At 44.7% G+C, this 19,067-nt stretch overlaps 1 protein-coding gene across 10 annotated transcripts in view; it reads right to left on the reverse strand.

Moving 5' to 3' along the window:
• sox5 (SRY-box transcription factor 5) overlaps positions 1-19,067 on the reverse strand; it is a 208,223-nt gene that overhangs the window by 27,431 nt on the left and 161,725 nt on the right. For 8 of the 10 annotated variants that reach the window (XM_041030245.1, XM_041030244.1, XM_041030243.1 and 5 more), the window contains 3 exons: positions 13,435-13,607; positions 11,789-11,857; positions 2,553-2,679 (listed from right to left, as the gene is read on the reverse strand). In XM_041030245.1, the coding sequence (XP_040886179.1) occupies positions 2,553-2,679; positions 11,789-11,857; positions 13,435-13,607 (369 nt within the window). The remainder of the gene's footprint in view (positions 1-2,552; positions 2,680-11,788; positions 11,858-13,434; positions 13,608-19,067) is intronic. The other 2 variants (XM_041030249.1, XM_041030242.1) reach the window with 1 other exon arrangement.

Raw genomic sequence — 19,067 nt, forward strand, 5'->3', positions numbered from 1 at the left:
CAGTCTCTCTCTCTTGGCCATCTCCCACTTTCTCTCTTCTTCTCTTCTTGTTGTCATCTTTCTCTCCTCACAAGTTACTCTCCACCTCTATCCCTTCCTCCCCCCCTCCCCGTTCTCTGTCAGGAATGATAAATCAAGAGATAGATGGATGAATGAGGCGGGGGTGGGTGACAGAAGTGCAGAGAGAATGAGACAGAGAAAAGGACGAGTGCGGATTATTAGTGACCAGGTGCAGATAGGCCATGCTGTAATTACTCTGAGAGAGAGAGAGAGGAAAGAGGAGAGAGAGAAAGGTCAGAGATGAGGGGAGGAGGAGACAGACAGTGAGGGAGGGCAGAGAGGAGAGGAGAAGAGAGGCGAGGAGAGGAAGAATACTGTACTTAATTATGGTCATACTGAATAAATTGTGCCTGTTGGACATGCCCACCAACCAAAACACACTACACGGAGGAGGTCAGGGTTTTCTACTGACATCACATTGAGGAAACTTCATTCTTCACGGAGAAAACTTGGAGAATGTTCACAGGCCTTGACCTTAGATTTCTGGACGTGGACTTTCAGCTCAGCAGCGGTCAGCCTCTTGGCCCCTGTCAGGACCTTCTATTGTGCTTGTGCGTGTCCATGTTAATGTGTGTGTGTGTTTGTTTCGCATAAGCCAGACTTTCCTTCCAACATACTTTCCCATATAACTTGGTGCTTAAAAAAAAAAAAAAAAAAAAAAAAAAAAAGAAGTGGAGCTGAGACATTCTTTTCTCCAACGGCGGAGGGAGGGCAGGAGGGATTAAAGAATTATTTCAGGACTGTGTATTCTAGGAGATGGGTCTTTTCTCTGCGCTCCCTAGACAAACACGAGCTGGGTGGATATTTATGCTCCTCCTGGGGGTCGCTGTAACAAAAGCGAGAAGGACGAAGGAAAGCAAACATGTTGCTCTTGGCTTGGGGACAGCGACCTCGACGGACGAGGCCGAAATTTCTCACTGGCAAACCGACGAAAGAGGGAGATGGATCGAGGGAAGCCATCCATCTCCCTCGTCATCGGTTTTAATTTAGTGTCAGTTTATGCGCAATATGGCATTTTTAAAACAATTTAAAAGGACACTCCAGTATTTGCAGTGTTGCAAATATACTTCTAGTTTGCTTCTTTGTAATTTGCTAAACTGCGTTTTTCAAATAGATGGAAAAAGCAGGAAAACTCAGCTTTAAAGCTGTTACATGTCATACCTCCAAATACAGGTCTGTTTTACACTAAGTTAATTTTTAATGTTGAAAATATAAATCATAGAAAGTCCTGGCAAAACTTTAGCAGATATCTATAGCTGTAACATGTCAGAAGCTTGAACAACAGAAAAGCTGCGTTGCTGTTCAACAAGTGTTTAAACACGACAGCCACTCAGTGCACAGAAGTCCATACTGTGCGGATAAAATCTATTCATATCTTCAAAGCTATGGAGCGCCGTGAGAATATGTCAGAGCACAATGCTACACATGTCCTATTTAGAGCCGCAGCACCAAAACTACATCAACTCACAACAACTTTGAAAGTTGCCAGAGAGTTTTCTCAGGGGCGGCTCAGCCTGGCGCAGCGTGCCAGTCCGGTTGGAGTTGGCGGAGGCAGTGAAAAGACAAGCCCACCACTTGACAGGGTATTTACGTGGGCAGTGGGCGTGGGTGAAGATGGCACTAATTAAAATGGAATGGACTTGTTTGGGAAGCTGTGAAACTCTAAGGGAGTGGGGGGAGCGGGACTGAATGTGCACGAGCTTGCGTTTTGTGTGCACGCTCGCATATCTGCGTCTTAAGTTTTTTGGTTTTTTTTGTATTTTGTTGTGTTTGCTAAATCACAAAGCAATCTCTGGCTGCCTGGAAGTTTGTGTGTGTGTGTGTGTGTGTGTGTGTGAGTGTGTGTTAGTTTGTGTGGGCTGAGTTGGAAACATGTTCTGGCTGCGTCCCGTGTTAATGTGAGGAGAACCTGGGGCAGGTCACATTACCACCCTCCCTCTCCCCCCTCTGTTAACCCCCCCACCGTGCATTTATTCCCAGCATCCCCTGGCAAGCACCCACCCTTCTTTCTCTCTCTCTCTCTCTCTCTCTCTCTGTCTCTGTCTCTCTCTCTCTATCATGGTAAACAACACATTGCCACAGAGCCGGAGCGCGATAGCCAAAAAAAAAAAAAAAACAGAAAAAAAAACACACACAAAAAAAAAACATGTCCTGCAGGACGCCTGCATTTTGTTGCTTTTATACATCAAAAAATAGACAAGACAAAAGAAAGGAGCCAAGAAGACTGAGCAATAGAGGGAGAGAGAGATAAAGAGAAAGAGGCTGAGAGTATAAACAGGAAGGGTGTATTTGGACTGGTTTTTCTATTAAGAGAGAGCTGTTGTTGTAGGGGTGAGCTCGTCTTTTGGGAAACAATCCGAGTCCTTGTGTGGGAAAATGGTCACACTCTACCTTGGTTGGTGAAAAACATTTGAAACATCACACACAAAAACTGCTTTGACTCTGTAAGTTGCACCTATTTATGAATGTACGTGTGTGTGGATGTTACTCACTGCAGCCGGGCTTGTAGTTGAAGCCAGGGGGCATGAGGAAGCCTTGTTGGGCTGCAGCCGCCGCCAGAGTCCTCTGGTCCGGAGGAAAGACAGGAATCATCAGCGGAGGGAGTTGGCCCTGGACCTGCTAATGAAGGAGGCAAAGGAGGGTGGGGATGGGTAATGAAAGGGGGTTGAGGAAGGAAGGGTGGATGGAGGGAAAGAGGAGGAAGAGGAAGAAGGTAGGGAAAGGAGAAGAAAACATGAGCACACCTCTTTAAGTAACCATCCATTGACATGCACTGAAAACAATGAACTCAATATAGTGCTGTTCAGGTAACTGGTCCCAGAACAGACTTAAGCAGCTTCTGTTACACTTCAAGTTACATCTGACTTACAACACAATAATATCTCAGAATCATATGAATTCAGGCTCAAATACATATATTCATGGAATAAATATGGAACATAACATATGACATTGATTACACTAATGAAGTTTCACACACACACACACATACACACACACACACACTCCATCTTCTCGATTCAAAGACAGAAAGCGAGTTGTGAGGACAGTTCACTGTACTCTCACAACAGCTGGCCTTTTCCTTTTATTTGGAAGATGATGTTCTCTCCCATCTCCCCGCATCAAAACCCTCCTCCCCTCCCCTTGCCCCCCCCACAAGCAACCCAAACACACAGTGACATGCACGCACAGACGCAGACACAAGCCTCTCTGCGTGCGCGTCGGCAGAGAGCCATAAGACTTCACAAGGTTTCCAGGATTTTAAAAGGAGACGCAGAAAAAAGCTCCTCCGATGGGTGGCTTTGGCAGGGACGACAGGAGAGGGAGAGAGAGAGAGAGAGAGAGAGAGAGAGAGAGAGAGAGAGAGAGAGAGAGAGAGAAGGATGGAGAGAGAGGAAGACAGAAAGAGAGAGAAGTAGGAGACAGATGGTTGCACTAAACAGCGTTCTGCCAAAAACAACACACAAAGACTTGCGTGTGATGGACTGACTGACAGTTTGAGAGGAAGGAGAGGAGCGGATGAGGAGAGCGAGTGAGGAGGAGAGGGAGGGTGGAAAAAGGTGAGAGAAGGAGGAGAAAAAAGGGCTCTTATTGAGCTGTAAAGCTGAGGTGTAATGCTGGTATGATGAAGAAACCACAAACATGAAGTGAGCGAAGGAGCTCAGGCCAAATTCTGTGCACATTTTTGCAATACCCCCCGAAAAAAAAAGCCAGAACAAGAATTTCAATGTTTTTCCATAAACATACATTCTACAATCACATAATCAATAGAGCCCCCGTAATTCTTTAGCCCTATAGGTACATCATCCTATTCCTGTTATTTTTTTCATTTATTAACCCATTGTTGTAGAAAGATACAATGTGGTGTTTTCATTGCAGGCACCAGCTTCGCTTTTGAATCTTCGGGCATGGCAACAATGCTGTGCCTACGCTGTACTGAAAAATAAAATAAGAAGAAGCAGAATAGGCAGGTCCTGCAATGTATTCACTCATTTAACAAATCTGTTTCATCATGTCTGCACTTCTCCTCTTTCTCAATTCAAGGATTTTTACTCCTTTGTCAGATTAGTAAAACTTTTTCTCGCATCCAGGTATTTTTTCAGACTTGCAGGGTCTCACTTCAAGTTCTGCTATGTGTACATTAAAAATACCATAAAACCAGGTGTATGGAACCTACGCTGGCTTTAGGGATTTGAGTATATTCAATATCTTTATTGTCAATTAGAATTCTCAAGTAGAAACTGAGATGTTTTTAGAGACTTTAGAAATCTCCTGGAGATCTACGGAGGACTATCAGAGGTGCCACGGTATTATCAGGTAATATCTAACTGATATGGGCACATGAAGTGGTTAGAGCTTGACACAGGTAAACAGAGAGCGAGCTGTGGTTGCTGGGTGCTTGCAGACCCTTAGCTTTCCCTACCTGTGTGTGTATATTCAAGTTTCCCTGGGTGTATGAACGTTCATGTACTGTAAATACCTATGTGTGTGTGTGTGCTTGTGTGTCTGTGTGTGTGTTAGTGTGCCTCCTCCTCCCCCTCCTCCTGCTCCACTGTGTCGGCATGCGGCAGCCAGCAGCACTGTAATCAAACTATCACAGCGCAGGGGAATAGCGCTCTCTTCAAGCGGCTCCTGTTTCCCCCTTACACCAAAAACAATAATTACTCCACCATTTTGGTTAACCATAAACCGCCGAGCTGCCTGCGCCGCGCGATCAGAAGGGAGAGGCGCTCCAGCTCAACGCTCGGACAGGACCCCCGCGGGGACGAATCACAGACAGAACATTTCCGCTTTGCCTTTCAGGCCTAATTGGACATATGCTGGAGTGGAGCTGGCTAGCAATACTGTAATGTACCGTAGGGAGGAGGAGGAGAGGAGAGGAGAGCAGAGGAGAGGAGAAGAGGAGGAGGAGGAGGAGGAAGATAAGTCTGTGGCAGCTGTAATACATACATACTGTACGTAAACACACTGGCACACACAGTATGACGTCTGTGTGTGTGCACATGGCTTTGCTTTCTTTCTCGGCAGATGAAAATATCATAGAAGATCCTTTAATAGCATCACAATCTTCTCTTCTCCATCGCTGCTTCTTTCTATCTCGTAACAAAAAGCCTGCACACAATAGGAGGACATTAATCAGCCTACAGAAGTGTTGCACAATACACGCAAGTCTCCACAATGGAATAAGAAGATCAAGCAAAAGAAAGAAGAAAATAAAGAACAAAAAAGGCAAGAAAAGAAACAAAAGAGTAAGAAAAAAAATGGAATATACAGAGAGAGGGAGACACAGAATGGTTTATGGGGAATCATTCCCTCCCATATTCTGCTGTTATAATAGTTGAGTTAGATATGTGTGTAACAGCTGCTGAGCTGATGAGCAGCACCACTAACTCTAGCATGCTCACTGGCATACACATACACACACACACACACACACACACACACTCACTGACCTCTAAAGTGCAACACACACAAACACACACACATATGAGGCAGAAAACATGGGTCAGAACAAGTTGAGCGTAACAAGGAGAAACAAGGGACTCTACAAATACTATCTGAACTGTGTGTTTGCATGTGTGTGTGTGTGTGTGTGTGTGTGTGTGTGTGTGTGTGTGTGTGTGTGTGTGTGTGTGTGTGTGTGTGTGTGTGTGTGTGTGGAGGGGTGAGAGTCATAGGGGGAGTGGTAGAGGGGGGTTTGTCTACGAGCCAGTCATATGGTATTGGAGTCAATCAGTCTCCCTGATCATGGCCCCGCCGTGCATTCCTTCTTATTTACATTCCTTTACCATCTACAAAATGACTTAATCTGATATTTCACCTAATAATGGGCATACAATAATGTAATACCTTAATGTGGGTTATGAGCTGTGTTGTGTTAGCCTCGTGATCATGATGTAAACGTTGAAAGCAAGACAAAGAAGAGAAAGGGAGAGAGCTCTCCCAAATCAGAGGATGAGAATCACAGAATCAAGAAACGAACTGACACGAGGAAAAGAGAAGCCTGCGAGAGAAAGTAAGGGTGAGGGAGGCAGAGAGAGGGAAAGGGAGAGTGAGGCCACATCTATCAGACAATCTCCAGATCCCACATAAAGGAAGAGGCACTTCTGAAACAGCAGGCACTTTGGGGAATAACGCACTCCTCAGCTTCTCTTTCACATCAGGCCCAAAGCGAACATGAAAACCTACAATGCACACAGACAAAACATCACACTGTTTCTACTGTAGGCTACCGACGTGGAGAATAAAGGGCTCCGCTTTTTTTTTTACTATCTACATACCCCTCCTCCTCGTCCACAAAAGAAACCTGAAACAAACGAAAACTGGAACTCATCTGAAAAATCCTCTAATCAGTGATAACTGAACGCAAAACAAAAACAGAAAAAGAATCTTATATATGTATATAAAGCAAAAGTGCGAAACTCTTTCTTGAGAACTTTCACAGTGGCAAAGAGGACAGAAAGAAAGAGAGAAGTCGACGATTCACCCTGGCGAGAGAACTTCTCAGGAGATAAACAGCAGATACCGACACCAGAATGAACAAGAGAGGGAGAAAAGAGTGAGAGAAAGAGAGATGGAGAGGGGAGCAAGAGTTGGATAATTGGCAGCGAGTCGAGGCTGCGTTCACCACGCGCCAGGCGGCACAGCTTGAACTTAAAGCGCCGCTGCGGCATAATGAAGATGTGGCCGCTAATTAACATATGGGGTGCGAAACAGGTTGGTTGGCACGCGGCGCGCTAAAAACTCCAAGGTAAAGTTATTATTGGGGAGTAATTAGCTCTATGAAGTTAATGCGCCGAACAATAGCTGCCAGCGCCGCACAATATGGCTCGCATCTGAGCGCGCAAAATAGCCCCCGCTAAAGTGCGAGTCCCACAGCTAAAATCTGTTGGCGACCATATGCTCCGGCAATTAATGCAAGACCTGGATGACCTATTGCTGAAGAGGGGACATGTGAGCGATAGAACCAATAATTAATTTGGAGAGAGAGAGAGAGAGAGAGGGGGAGAAAGAGAGAGAGGGAGCGATAGCTGGCTTTTAATATTAGTCCATTAAGTTTCTATGGACAGGGGCTATTAGAGGCCAGCCTGCTGTGAATGTAGGGGCATGGTTCATGTCACTATGGCACTGCAATGGCTAGGATGCATCACACACACACACACCCACACACACACGCGCATGCAGGTATGTCCATGTGTGGGTACATTAGAAAGCAAGTGAGCGAGGGTAGGTCTCAGTGGAAATGGCTGCTTGGTCGTGGTCCAGTTTATGAATGTGTGTGTGTGTGTGTGAGGTTTGTGCGCACACATCGACACATACAGTGCGTAAGGAAAACACAAATTACACTGGTTGCGGTGTAATGGGAGTGATTAAACAATTACACAGGCAATTGGGTTAGCCGCTCCTATGCACAGAGTACAGAGGTGCTGGTGTGTTGTGTGTGCATGTATGCAGTCTACTGTATGTGTGTGACAATGAATGAAAAGCGCGCCTTTTAGAGTTTTTCCTTTTTGTTTTCCTCTTTCTTTACCACAGAATGAAAAATATCTTCAGCACAGACCGAGGCTGTGTTTGTGACCGTGTCAGGTATTACACTTACAGAGGTGTGTGTCTTTGTGATTGAGTTACCAATATAGGTTAGCCTTAATAGAGAGCTTGTTAGTCGCCCTCGCCGGCGTGTCTGGCTTCTCTTCAACCAGTCAAAGCGTCAGGTGGCTTTACTCATTTTCTGATTCTTTCTCACTTTTTCTTCTTCTCAGTCTGATTTGCTGACTCCAACCTATAGCCACAGTGGGGCTTGATGAGATGAAAGACAGCACACAGAGGTACCACCACAGAGTTAGACACAGTGTGCGTATGTGTGTGTGTTTTGCTTGATTGAGTTTTGATTCATTAGGCAGGACACACTCTTGTCCCCTCATCCCTCTGTTTCAATGCACACTGAGTGTGTGTGTGTGTGTGTTTCTTGCTATTCTATGAAAATGTGTGCGTGTTCTCAAGGTAAGCTCTGAGCCGCTCGGCAGGTGAGCTCCTTTCATCCCCGTCGCGCTTCCCTGCACGGCAGCAACAGTCGTCCCCGGCAACACCGGAGGGAGCCTCGGAGACAAGTCATTTAATTAGAATGAGAGAAGACAAGAGGGAAAGCAAAGGGAAGTTTGAGGAAATGTGCTCACCCCTTCGGGTTAATAAGAAGGCCCCTAGCAGGGGGTAGGGAGTGTATTTTTGTGTGTCTGCATGTCTTTTTGTACACTCATGTTCTTATATTTTTCTCATGTGAGCCACTTGTGTGGTTTTGCAAAGTAAGGGTCTCTTTTCTTGGTCCTTTCTTCCCCTGGGGAATAAGTTTAAGGTCAGGATTTGGGTTTAGGTTTAAGATTCAAATTTGGATTAGGCTGGTTGGGTTAAGGTTAAGGATAACTCAGGGTCAGGGCTTGGATTAAGGGTTAGGATTAGAGGCTTAGTCGGGATAGAGGTTAAAATTAAGTTCAGTTTAAGTTTCAGGACTTGAACTAAAGAAGAGATCAAGTCTTAAGCTAGGATTAGGTGTTGCAGAATAAAAGCTCCCTCAAAAAGTAAAACAATGCAAATGTGTGTGTAATTGCATGTGAGTGTGTGTGTGTGAGTGGAGGGGGGCAAAATAAATGGATTATAATTGATGCTAATTCATGGATAATTCCAGGTAGAATCAATTAGTGACTTGTGAGCACTAATGAATAGTGCATGCCTGTGTGTGTTGTTCATACTGTGTGTCATTAGCTAGTGTTGCTGTTATGCCTGCCTCTGTAAATGAACTCGCTTGTTTGTTGGCTTGCACCACATTCGGCGAGTGCCGTTGGCCCAAATAGTGGACGCTAACACGCATATCGGTAGCTTGATTTGGGTTTCAGGGTGAGGAAAAAATAGGAAACCGGACGCGAGGACAATAAATAATGTGTCCTCCTTTCATGAGGGATGTGTGTCACTCTCCTCTCTTTTTTTCATGAGTTTGATTATTCATTTCATTTCATCACCTCTTCCAAGTGGACGGTTGAAAGCATTCTTCACAGGCCTTTGGGGGTTTGGGCCTAACAAAGCCAAGGACGCACGCAGACACACTCACACACACACGCACACAAACGCACACGCACACGGAGAGACAGCTGAACTCAGCCTCGTTAGGGGGAAATGCAATCACAAGGGGCTTATCATACAGACAAAAAACACACACGGACACTACACACCCCAACATGCTGAACCTGGTGCCCTCTCTCTGGCAGGCCATTGTATTGTGGGATTGTGTGGACAATCTCTTCATGAATGATTAAGCAGTATATTTCTGAACCAAGTCTTTGATGATGAGTGTGTTTGATCATCAGGCGAGTGTGCAGCGCTCTCTGTGACTGTTTACGAGATGTGTGTTTGCGAGTGAGTCTAGGCGTATATTTCGTATGTTTGTCCGTATTTGTGCGTACTTTGATGTGTGCGATATACGTGAATGTGTGTGTGTATGTGTGTTTTTTGCGCTCCTGTGATGAGCCCCTGTTGATTGTGTCCCTTTCTTAACGAGACTGCCTACAGCTGCCCCTGCTTGTGAGAAACTATTGTTGGGCCCGTTCAATGGAGAGACGCTTGTTTGGGAAAAGGTTGCAAAGTCATGGGAAAAGAGAGCTTTGTCTCGACGGGGTCGTGAGGGAGTGAATCATGAGCGGACGTGTTTATAGCTTAACACACACAGCTGCGGCAAACACACACGCACATACACATGGGTGAAGAAATGGACGCTCGAGAACCCACAGTGAAATCCTCAGAAACAAACATACTCTCTTTTTTGTCAAAGGGACAAAACACGAATAATTCAGAATTTAACTCGCACAAAGCAAATAAACACAGCTGCTTTACACAGAATCGTGGACACACATAGACACACGTCCCACACACATGCTATCACAAGGTCTCTTATCACACAAACTGTGTATGGCTGAACTCTCGGGGGGAAAGGGAATGTGTGTGTGTGTTTGTGTGTGTGTTCCTTCTTGGACAGGGTGTCTCTTTATGACACAAAGCCCTGCTTTCTCAGCTCAAAATTCAGTGTCATCTGCCTTTACAAAGGCCTGGGCTATTCGTTCCAAGCCACCTGGACCAACATAGAGGCTCCAGTGTAGCACCCAAAAGGACAATACTTCCATTTTTAAGTGTTACATATATACCCACCCATTTTCTCTGGACCCAAAGACATAGATCCACATTCAAAGGGACTTTTCAGTTCACTTACTTTGTAGATTCTTTGTCTTTATGAGGCTGTTCACGTTAATCTACATGATTTGATTTATTTAACATCTTGTTCACAACAAGCACGCTCCAAATAAGAAGTCAACTAAGTTTGTACTTCCCAGTGTTGCTTGGTGAAGGGAATTCCTCCAGTGATTGACGAAAAGCAGAGTGAAACATAATCCGTCCTCTTCTAAGGGGTGGAAAACAAGCTGGTACGAAATGGCCTAATTCTGTGTTCTGTAAAAAGCACGAAGTTTGTTCGTGGGGTTTTTTTTTTTCTCACAACTGTGAAGGATAGGTAGTGAAAGATGTGGGGTAACTATGTGACTTAACTCAGCAGTAGAACCATAATGTTGGTCTGAGATGGAGCAGGATGTTTAAAAAATGCTCCATCTGTGAGGGTACCACTGCTCTACTGCAAAAATCTCTTAAATTGGGTCTTCATGTGTCCACTACCTTGCATCTAAGACACGACCTCATGCCCGAGCTAGGCCATGTACAAATTACACCCAGTCTGATCAGGGCCACGAGGAGTTCATTCATAGCAGATTAATTTGTAACATGAGCATATTCTTAATGCGTAAACTGAATCAAATAAAATGGTAGATGCCATGAAAACTTTTCTTCGCCATGGTGGGTTAGGGCTTAGGGTCAACCATGAATCTCAGCGTCCCGATCTGCGTCTAAGACCTTGGCATCTCTCTCTCTCCCTTCATTTTCTGTCATCTCTCTTCTGTCGCCAAAAAAACACCCCAAAAATAAAACAAAAACCAGTCTTTCTGGAACCTATTTCACCAAAAAGTAACTAACACAGCCCCTTGATTTTTTTTAAACACAAGGTTGTTGTTGGTCTGAATGTTTTAGGTGATGTAATATAATGATCTAGATTTCATGGGCTCTGCCTCAAAACCATAGAAAAAAATCAATTTTAGCTTTTTTGAAGTCAGCTTCTTTCCAGACCTTTCTTGGCCACTTTTCTAGCTGAGTTGCCAAGCCTGGATTTGTACAGCGTAGCTGTTGCTGCTACATTGTACTGCTCTCTCTGTGCAAACACCTCAACAATTACTCACAAACACACAATGGAAAAAAAACAGTTTGATGTGTAACTTTGATGTGTAAACTTTGATTTATATAATAAACACTTAAAATGCATATATTGCACCCTACTTCTGATTTTTCCAAGCAGACTGACCACTTTTAAGTGATTACACAGGTTTCGTGTGTGTGTGTGTGTTAGTGGAGGAGGGGCTATAATAAGTCAAGGCTGATTCAGGCCGCAAAGGCTGATGGCTGAGCACAAGCTGTAACAATCACAATCACAAAATTGCCCCCCCCCCCCCCCAAACACACACACACAAACACACACATGGAGAGATACATACACTCACCTACACACACACACACACACACACACACACACACACACACACACACACACACACACACACATACACACACACACACAAACCGGCCTCACCTGAATTTGTTGCTGCAGGAGGTTGATTTTGTGTTGCTGCTGCAGAAGCTGCTGCTGTTGCCGGGCAATCTGGGGACAGAGCACACAACACATTAGAATGTATATACAGTATGTGTGTGTGTGTGTGTGGGTGTGAGGGAGGGCGTGCATGTGTTTGTGGTGTGTGTGCAGGGCCTGTGGGAGATGCGACACATCTGCAGGTCTCTGAGGCCCCAGTTGCACGACTGAGGGTTGATGCCCTGGTATGAAATATTAAAGGACTCATCTCATCTGGACTCAGCTCATAGCCAAATGGACAACAGCGTCACACCGACACACTTACTGACAGAGCTCTCTGACATTTTGATAAAAGGACAGAATCGAACTCTGGTTTCTTTTTGTTTGAGAAAAGTCTGTGAGCTGTTTTCCTTCCTTGAGACGATTATGTTAACTTTGGGTTTATAAACTCTTTTCTATCTTGTTTGGGTGTAGTGTACAGCCTGTGCGAATTAATTTTGATTAAACACATTAAACTCAATAAACTATTTCTAATTTTTGCATTTCAAAATCCATCAACCATATCTTTTTTTTTTTTAAATTTGAACTTATTAAACATAATCCATTTCTTTGTCTGCTCATCTTTTGTATTCACTCTTATTTGTTTTGCATGAAAGCATCATCTACATCCCTAAAATGTAATTAACTTCAGCACAGAAAATCTCCAGTGGTTCATCAAGTGGAATGGAAACACAAAAGTGTACAGTATCCACATCCACTACATTCTCCTACAGCAAGACTCATTCAGCGCGCACTGGTGTGGGATGCAGCCAAGGGCAGTGTAAGGCATTGTGTTTGTCACAGGTGATTTGTCCTTACAGCTGTGTTTCTGTGTGTGTGTGTGTGTGTGTGTGTGTGTGTGTGTGTGTGTGTGTGTGTGATGTTCTCTTTGTAAACCCAAGCTTTCCAGAGGCGAAAAAGCACAACAAAGAGGGAAACCCTTCTCTATGCAAATACCTGGCAGACTCTCGCCTGGGAGCTCGGAGAATGTGAGAGTGTGTATGTGTATAAGTGCGTGTGTGTATGTCTCAGCCACATCCGCTCCAACGCTGCATACCCTCAGCTCATTCCTGTGCAATGTCCCTGTGTTCAAACTGCCAAAGGCGGACATCTCTGGCTGCATGAACACTGTATGAGATGTGTGTGTGTCTTCATGTGTATGTGTGTGCTAGAGAGAGGGCAGAGGAAAGAAAAATCCTGGGTGATTTGTTGCTTTCAATCATACCTTTGATTTCACCTTGTGCTGTAAAGCTTAAAAAAGTCTGTGTGAGGATTTCTGATGACCACCTGAGATGTTTAGGTGCGTATGTTGGTGTGTGTGTGTGTCCATATAACATCTGATTCCAAATCAGGATCCAATCATGTGCCTTTATTTAGTGTTTACTGGCCAGGCACAATAAATGTACAGGCAACCCATTCAGTTGCCTGTACAGGAAATTCTTTATAAGTTAGTGGTGATCTGACAGGAAAGTAAGTCATCACCAAATACTACTGATGCAAAAATAAAGCGTCACTAAATGACTTGTTAGGTTAGATTTTTTTTTTTTTTGCAGCGTAGGCATATATTATATTTCCAAAGGAAGCCTTTCCCATGCAGCGTGCTCCTGTACCTGGTCCTGCTGCTGCTTGGCCAGCTCCATCTGTTGCCTCTGCTTCTCCATCTGTGAGGCAGCCAGCTTCTTCTGCTCCTCGTGGGCCGCCAGGAGCTGCTCCCTCAGGCTGCTCAACTGACCAATCATGCCCATGAGCTGGCGCTCTTTCTCCGCCAGGCTGTCTGGGGTACCTACAGGGCAAGAGAGGGGGAGAGAAGGGGTCAAAGGTGAGATGGCAGCACTTTGAAGAAGACTGCAAGACTCGGCTGAGGTTACGTTGTGAAACCGGGCTATGAAAGTCTGCTTAGTACAACTAGAAAGCCACCATTCAGAGAAGCCACTGTTTTCTTGGTTGTTAAAGATTTTGCATTGAGAAACTATGACGCACTTCAAAGCTCTATCCGAAAAGATAATGCTGGAATCTGTGGCTCACCCCTCAGTCAGCTTTTGCAGCCTTATGTTGTTAATTATCTGCCTGCTGTAGTGTCCTTCAGCAAGGCGCTGATTACATATACAATCTGCAATTTGATCTTCTTGAAGGTGGACACATAAAAACACATTTTTTTCCACCTCTAATATCAAAAGCTGCAAAAGAATCACCATTAGTTTCTTAAACATTTATTAGCAAACAATGACAAGGGTTTCATTGCTAAAGATGCACGCTCAAAAGTAAAGAAGTGACCACACATGAAAAAAAAAGTTAGGAAATTATACAAAAGTTATAGCCGACTTGTTGTGGTGCAGTCTTCTTCTCTGTGAGATTTTTACAGCTATCAGGAGGTCAGAAAGGATTGTTGGGGTGAGATTAGAGGTCAGAGGCATGAGGGAAACCAGGAAGGAACAACAAAGCAGTGTAAAGCTATCCATGGCTTGTTGGTCAGCCTAATATATGACTGGTTAGGGGTTTTGGACTGTGTGTGTGTGTGTGTGTTGGGGGGTGGGGGGGGGGGGGGGGGGGGGGGGGGGGGGGCACGTCAGCGGAAGGTGGGTATATGTGTTGCTAAGTTGTAAAACCAGATGTTGACTCATTTTCCTGGGCACAGAAGGCCAGCAGTGATTATTCAGAAAACATCCATCACTGCTGTTATTGCCTTATTGAAATAAAGAGAATAAATCTGGCGATGGAAACATTTGTAAACAGGCAAAATGTGGTGGCAAAACAAATGTAAAATCTGAGCCAGATTCATTCATGTTTAACAAACACAATAAATCTTCAGCCAGGTTTGAAAATTTACATTTCTCGCTAAAACTTGAAGAAAAATCAAAATTTATTTGATGGGTGGTGAATTATGGGTAAATTCAGGGATTGGTCTGTTGCTATGAAGCTGTATTTTTGTGTGAATGTGTGCATGCATGTGTGTGTGTGTGTGTGTGTGAAAGAGAGAGGAAAAAAGAGAGCAAAAGAGAGAAGGAGAGTGTGTCTGGTCTGTGTTTACCCTGCAGTCAGCCAACCTCCTGCTCACATTTAGCATGGCCTGACCTTTGACTCCTTAGATCCTGACATACCAGCTCCATTACACACGCACACACATACATCCACAATTACACACACACACAAACACACAAGGCCTAAATCATTCAACAGGATGTAGTTAGAGAGAGGCACACTGAGGCACAATCAGCATGAGTGTGCGCGCTCATGTCTGGTCATACGTACCGATGTTTGCCTTTGTTGTGTGTGTGTGCGTATGTGCATGTGTGGAACAGCACAATCCCCCATTGTTCTTCAGCTGCTACCTTTAACAGGGCCACATTCCTGGGCCAGTCAAACCAGATGAGGAAGAGAGAAGGAGAGAGAGAAGGAGGAAAAGAGGGAGGAAAAGAAAGAGGAACACAACAGGGGATGGAAGGGGGGGAGTCAGAAGAGGGGACGGAGGGAGCTGCTGACCTGCCCTTTGACCGCTCGGGAAGGTGAGAGCCATCCATTTGTCCTCCCTGTTGGTAGCCGCCGCCTCACCCCACCCACCCGCCTCCACTGCCCACCGACACCCCTGCCCCTCCTCCCTCCTCACTTCCCCCCGCACTCCATCCATCCGCCAACAATGAACAATAAAGGCAACTGTCGGGAGCACTGGCCGCTGGAAAAATAAACACGCCGCTGTCCTAACTCACAGACCCACCTTTGTAGAACCAGAAAGAGTGTGTGTGTGTGTGTGTGTGTGCATGCCTCTGTGTGTGTGTAGCCAAAGCTGACCAAGACAAGAAAGAGCCTTGTGTTAAAAACGTTAGCCTGTTCAAATGGGGGGTGAAGCGGTGGGGAGGAAGGGGGCAAGAGGGAGAAAAAAAAAAAGGATAAGGGGGGTTGCAAAGGTGAAACGATGGATCAAAGGAGTCTTTCTTGTCGTTCTTGTTGGGGTTAACCCCCCCCCTTCAACACACACATACACACACACACCCATGCACATGCACAAATGCAAACACAGTAAAATTGAGTAGTTCTGTGCAAAACAGTGTGTACGTGTGTGCTGAGGTGGAGGGACATTCTTTCAACCGGCAGCCTGAATAGTAAGGTGTGAAAAAGAAGACAAGCAGTCTATTCTTCTTCTACAAGCTGTTCTCAATCCCCCTCTCAGCTGTGGATCTTTTATCAGTAAACCAGGGTATTTGCTGAAGCAGAAGAATCCAAGAAAACAACCGGCTTCCTAACTGAGACAAGATTTTAGAAACTCTCCGACGTGGACGTGAGCTGCTCTGTCTCTTCCCATTCAGACTTTCAGATTTTCTGTGCTCGCCCCATAAATCAGCTCGTGTCGGCCTGTTTCCTCAGCTGCTGCGAGGCAGGCAGGTGGATCGATAACTGGTTTCCTCCATCGGTTTACACACATTCCTCCTTAGGCAGATTGCTACGGCCTGTGCTTACCTACAAACCCACCGAACCAACACCTACCCTTTCTTTTTCTTCACACACACACACACACACACACACACAAACTCGCGCACGGCGTAATTAACCAATTTGTAACAATGTAATACTTGTCACCGTGTTCGCGGTGCTAATTAATGACCCCGGCTGCATTGATAACTCCCCCCAGGAAAGGAGGGAGGCTTAGGGATGAGATGGCTGAGGAGGAAAGGAAGGAGGGAGAGGAGGAGCAGAGAGGTGGAGAAGGATAAGACACAGATAGGAGAGGCAGAGGAGAGAAGATGTTGAAGGAGAGAAAACAGAGGAACCAGGTACAAAGATGCAGACAGAAATAAACAGTCTGGAGGTATAATAAGTATACTGAGAGGTGTATTTACATGAACACCATAACCCAATTACTGTAAATAATCAAATTGAGTTAATATTAAGGTAATGAAATTAAGGTTTGATTAAAGTGCATACTACATGGTTTGCAGTAACCTGATTTTCCCAGTAATTCAAGCTTACATGATTTGCTTGACCACAGGATTGGCTACCTGATTTAAAGCCCGCAGACACTATCTTTCGCTGTTACTTGCTTCTCACCTTGATGTTTTTACAGAGCAGTGTTGTTCGTTCACATTAGAAGGACTCTTTTTTAAAAATGTCTGGCCATGACTGTGAGAAACACTGCTACACACCACACGTCTCAGCTGATCAAAAGGGATTTCTAAATTCTCTAAATTCTATATTACCTTATTGGTTACAATCATGTCGAGTGACAGTTGAAAAGGTCCCTACTCTTCCTAACAGGCTGCTGAGTGGGATGCAGCAGACTGTGTGTGTGTACTGGATGTCATTTCTGGGGATGTGAGTTTGATCCTGCCAGATACAGTGGTGTGTACATGTTTATAAACTCATGTGGAGCAGCCAAGCTTTCTTCAAGCCTGGGGAGCTTCAATTTAAATTACAGCTGAGGTTTCAAAGTTTCCAAAGGGACCAGATATTCCAGGCAGACTCTGAAGAAAAAAAAATAGATTAAAAAAAAAAAAGATGCAAAAGACATCCAGAATATTTCTACTATAATGGAATAATGCAGCCATAAAATCTTCAGTTTAAGCACGTCCCTCAGCTTAAACATTATATAGCTTTAATGAAATGCTGAAACAAGCTGATATACAGTACCAATACTGTGTGAAAGTGTTGTGCGGGGTGTAAAGAAGTGTGAGGAGCAATTTAAAGGTTTTAGAGAAAGTTTAAGAATTTAATCCTTCCTGTCACTCTGTTCTAATGCAGCAGATCTGAAGTTAATGGCACTACACTGCAAGGATATTTATTCCAGCTCTGTGAGTTACATATTCTGTGTGTGTGTATATGTGTGTGTGTTTTACTGTGTGAACCGCATGGGGCCTTTTACCAATGTTGCTTCTCAATAAGGCCCACAGAGCAGGAGGCGGTGGCTCAAAATCACTTTGTTCCCCACAAAAAGCTCTTCAATGGAATTCGATGGGGAAAAAAAAAAGTCAAGGGATGCGCTGACAAATGAGAACAGTGCGCACACACACAAAAACACACACACACACAATATTAACCCAAACCAGTGTATGAACACTTGTCTTTCCACATATATCTCTCTTTGTTCACCATCATAGGCAGAAGTACATCCTCAAGCTCACAGACACACATTATTATGTAAGTACTGTCTCAGACACACACACATGAACAACTGACATACATGCACTTCCACTGCGCGCACACACATACACACATACACACACACTCATGCTCTCATACATACTCCTGATATTGTTCCCCAGCTGTTGGTGTGTGGTGCGCCAAGCGGGACGCCCCTACACAGAAATGTCAGCGCGGCAGGGAGCTGGGAAAAGGGGGTTTGATCAATGGAGCCCCCCTCTCGATGGCCACGCCGCTCTGCAAGGCTCTTTGATTACATATTGCTTTGCTTCCTAATGAAGCTCAATTACTGGAGGAGAACGACAGCTTTGCCCTGGAGTTACAGGGAATAATAGCCAGTTTCTTCCGCCGCTCTCTCTGCTTCTCTCACATCTTTTTTCCCTTCGCTTTCTCGTTCTCTCTGGCTGATTCTTGCTTGCTGCATATGCACAGCGCAGCTCTCTTGTTCTCCTCCTCTTTCACTTCCTGCCCTCTGTCCCGCTCTGTCTGTCTCGCTCTGTTAAGAGGGGCTGGTGTGGATAAAAATGGGTGATTATCACGGAGCTGATGGACCAGCAGAGACGTCACAGACGTTTTGACTTGTTGGTCAAACACACCAGATAAAGCTTGGTTCAGCTCAGGGCAGCTCAGGTCATTTGAGTTCACTTCAAATGAATTCAGTCAGTTTGTGTTTGTTTCAATTTAACCTGTTTTTCCTCGGATTCCACTCCCTTTACTCACAAGCTCATGACAGACTCATCAAGGCACAAAATATATTGTTCTTGTCGGACTAAGCCAGGCAACTCAGAAATATCATCAGTTGACATGTAAATGTTTTCTTTCATATCCACTATAAATAAACTTGTTCAGGGTTTCCATCATGCTTGATGTGAACAAGAAGTACAATGGTGCCTTGGAATCAGCGAATTAGTTACCGTTTGTTCCAAAACCCTAATTTTTTGCACTTTTCCTTTACAGTTTGGCAAAGAGTCATGCTGCATCAGCTACCTGCAGTTTGTTTGCAGTGTAACCATGGATGCAGGCACTAGCCACCTGAATTATCTTTGACCCTGAAGAAAACGTCTTAGTTCTGAAATTATGCAGCCAGAGCTAGACTCAAAATTCAAAATAGATT

Source organism: Toxotes jaculatrix, chromosome 22 (genome assembly GCF_017976425.1).
Source record: "Toxotes jaculatrix isolate fToxJac2 chromosome 22, fToxJac2.pri, whole genome shotgun sequence".
NCBI lineage: Eukaryota > Metazoa > Chordata > Actinopteri > Toxotidae > Toxotes > Toxotes jaculatrix.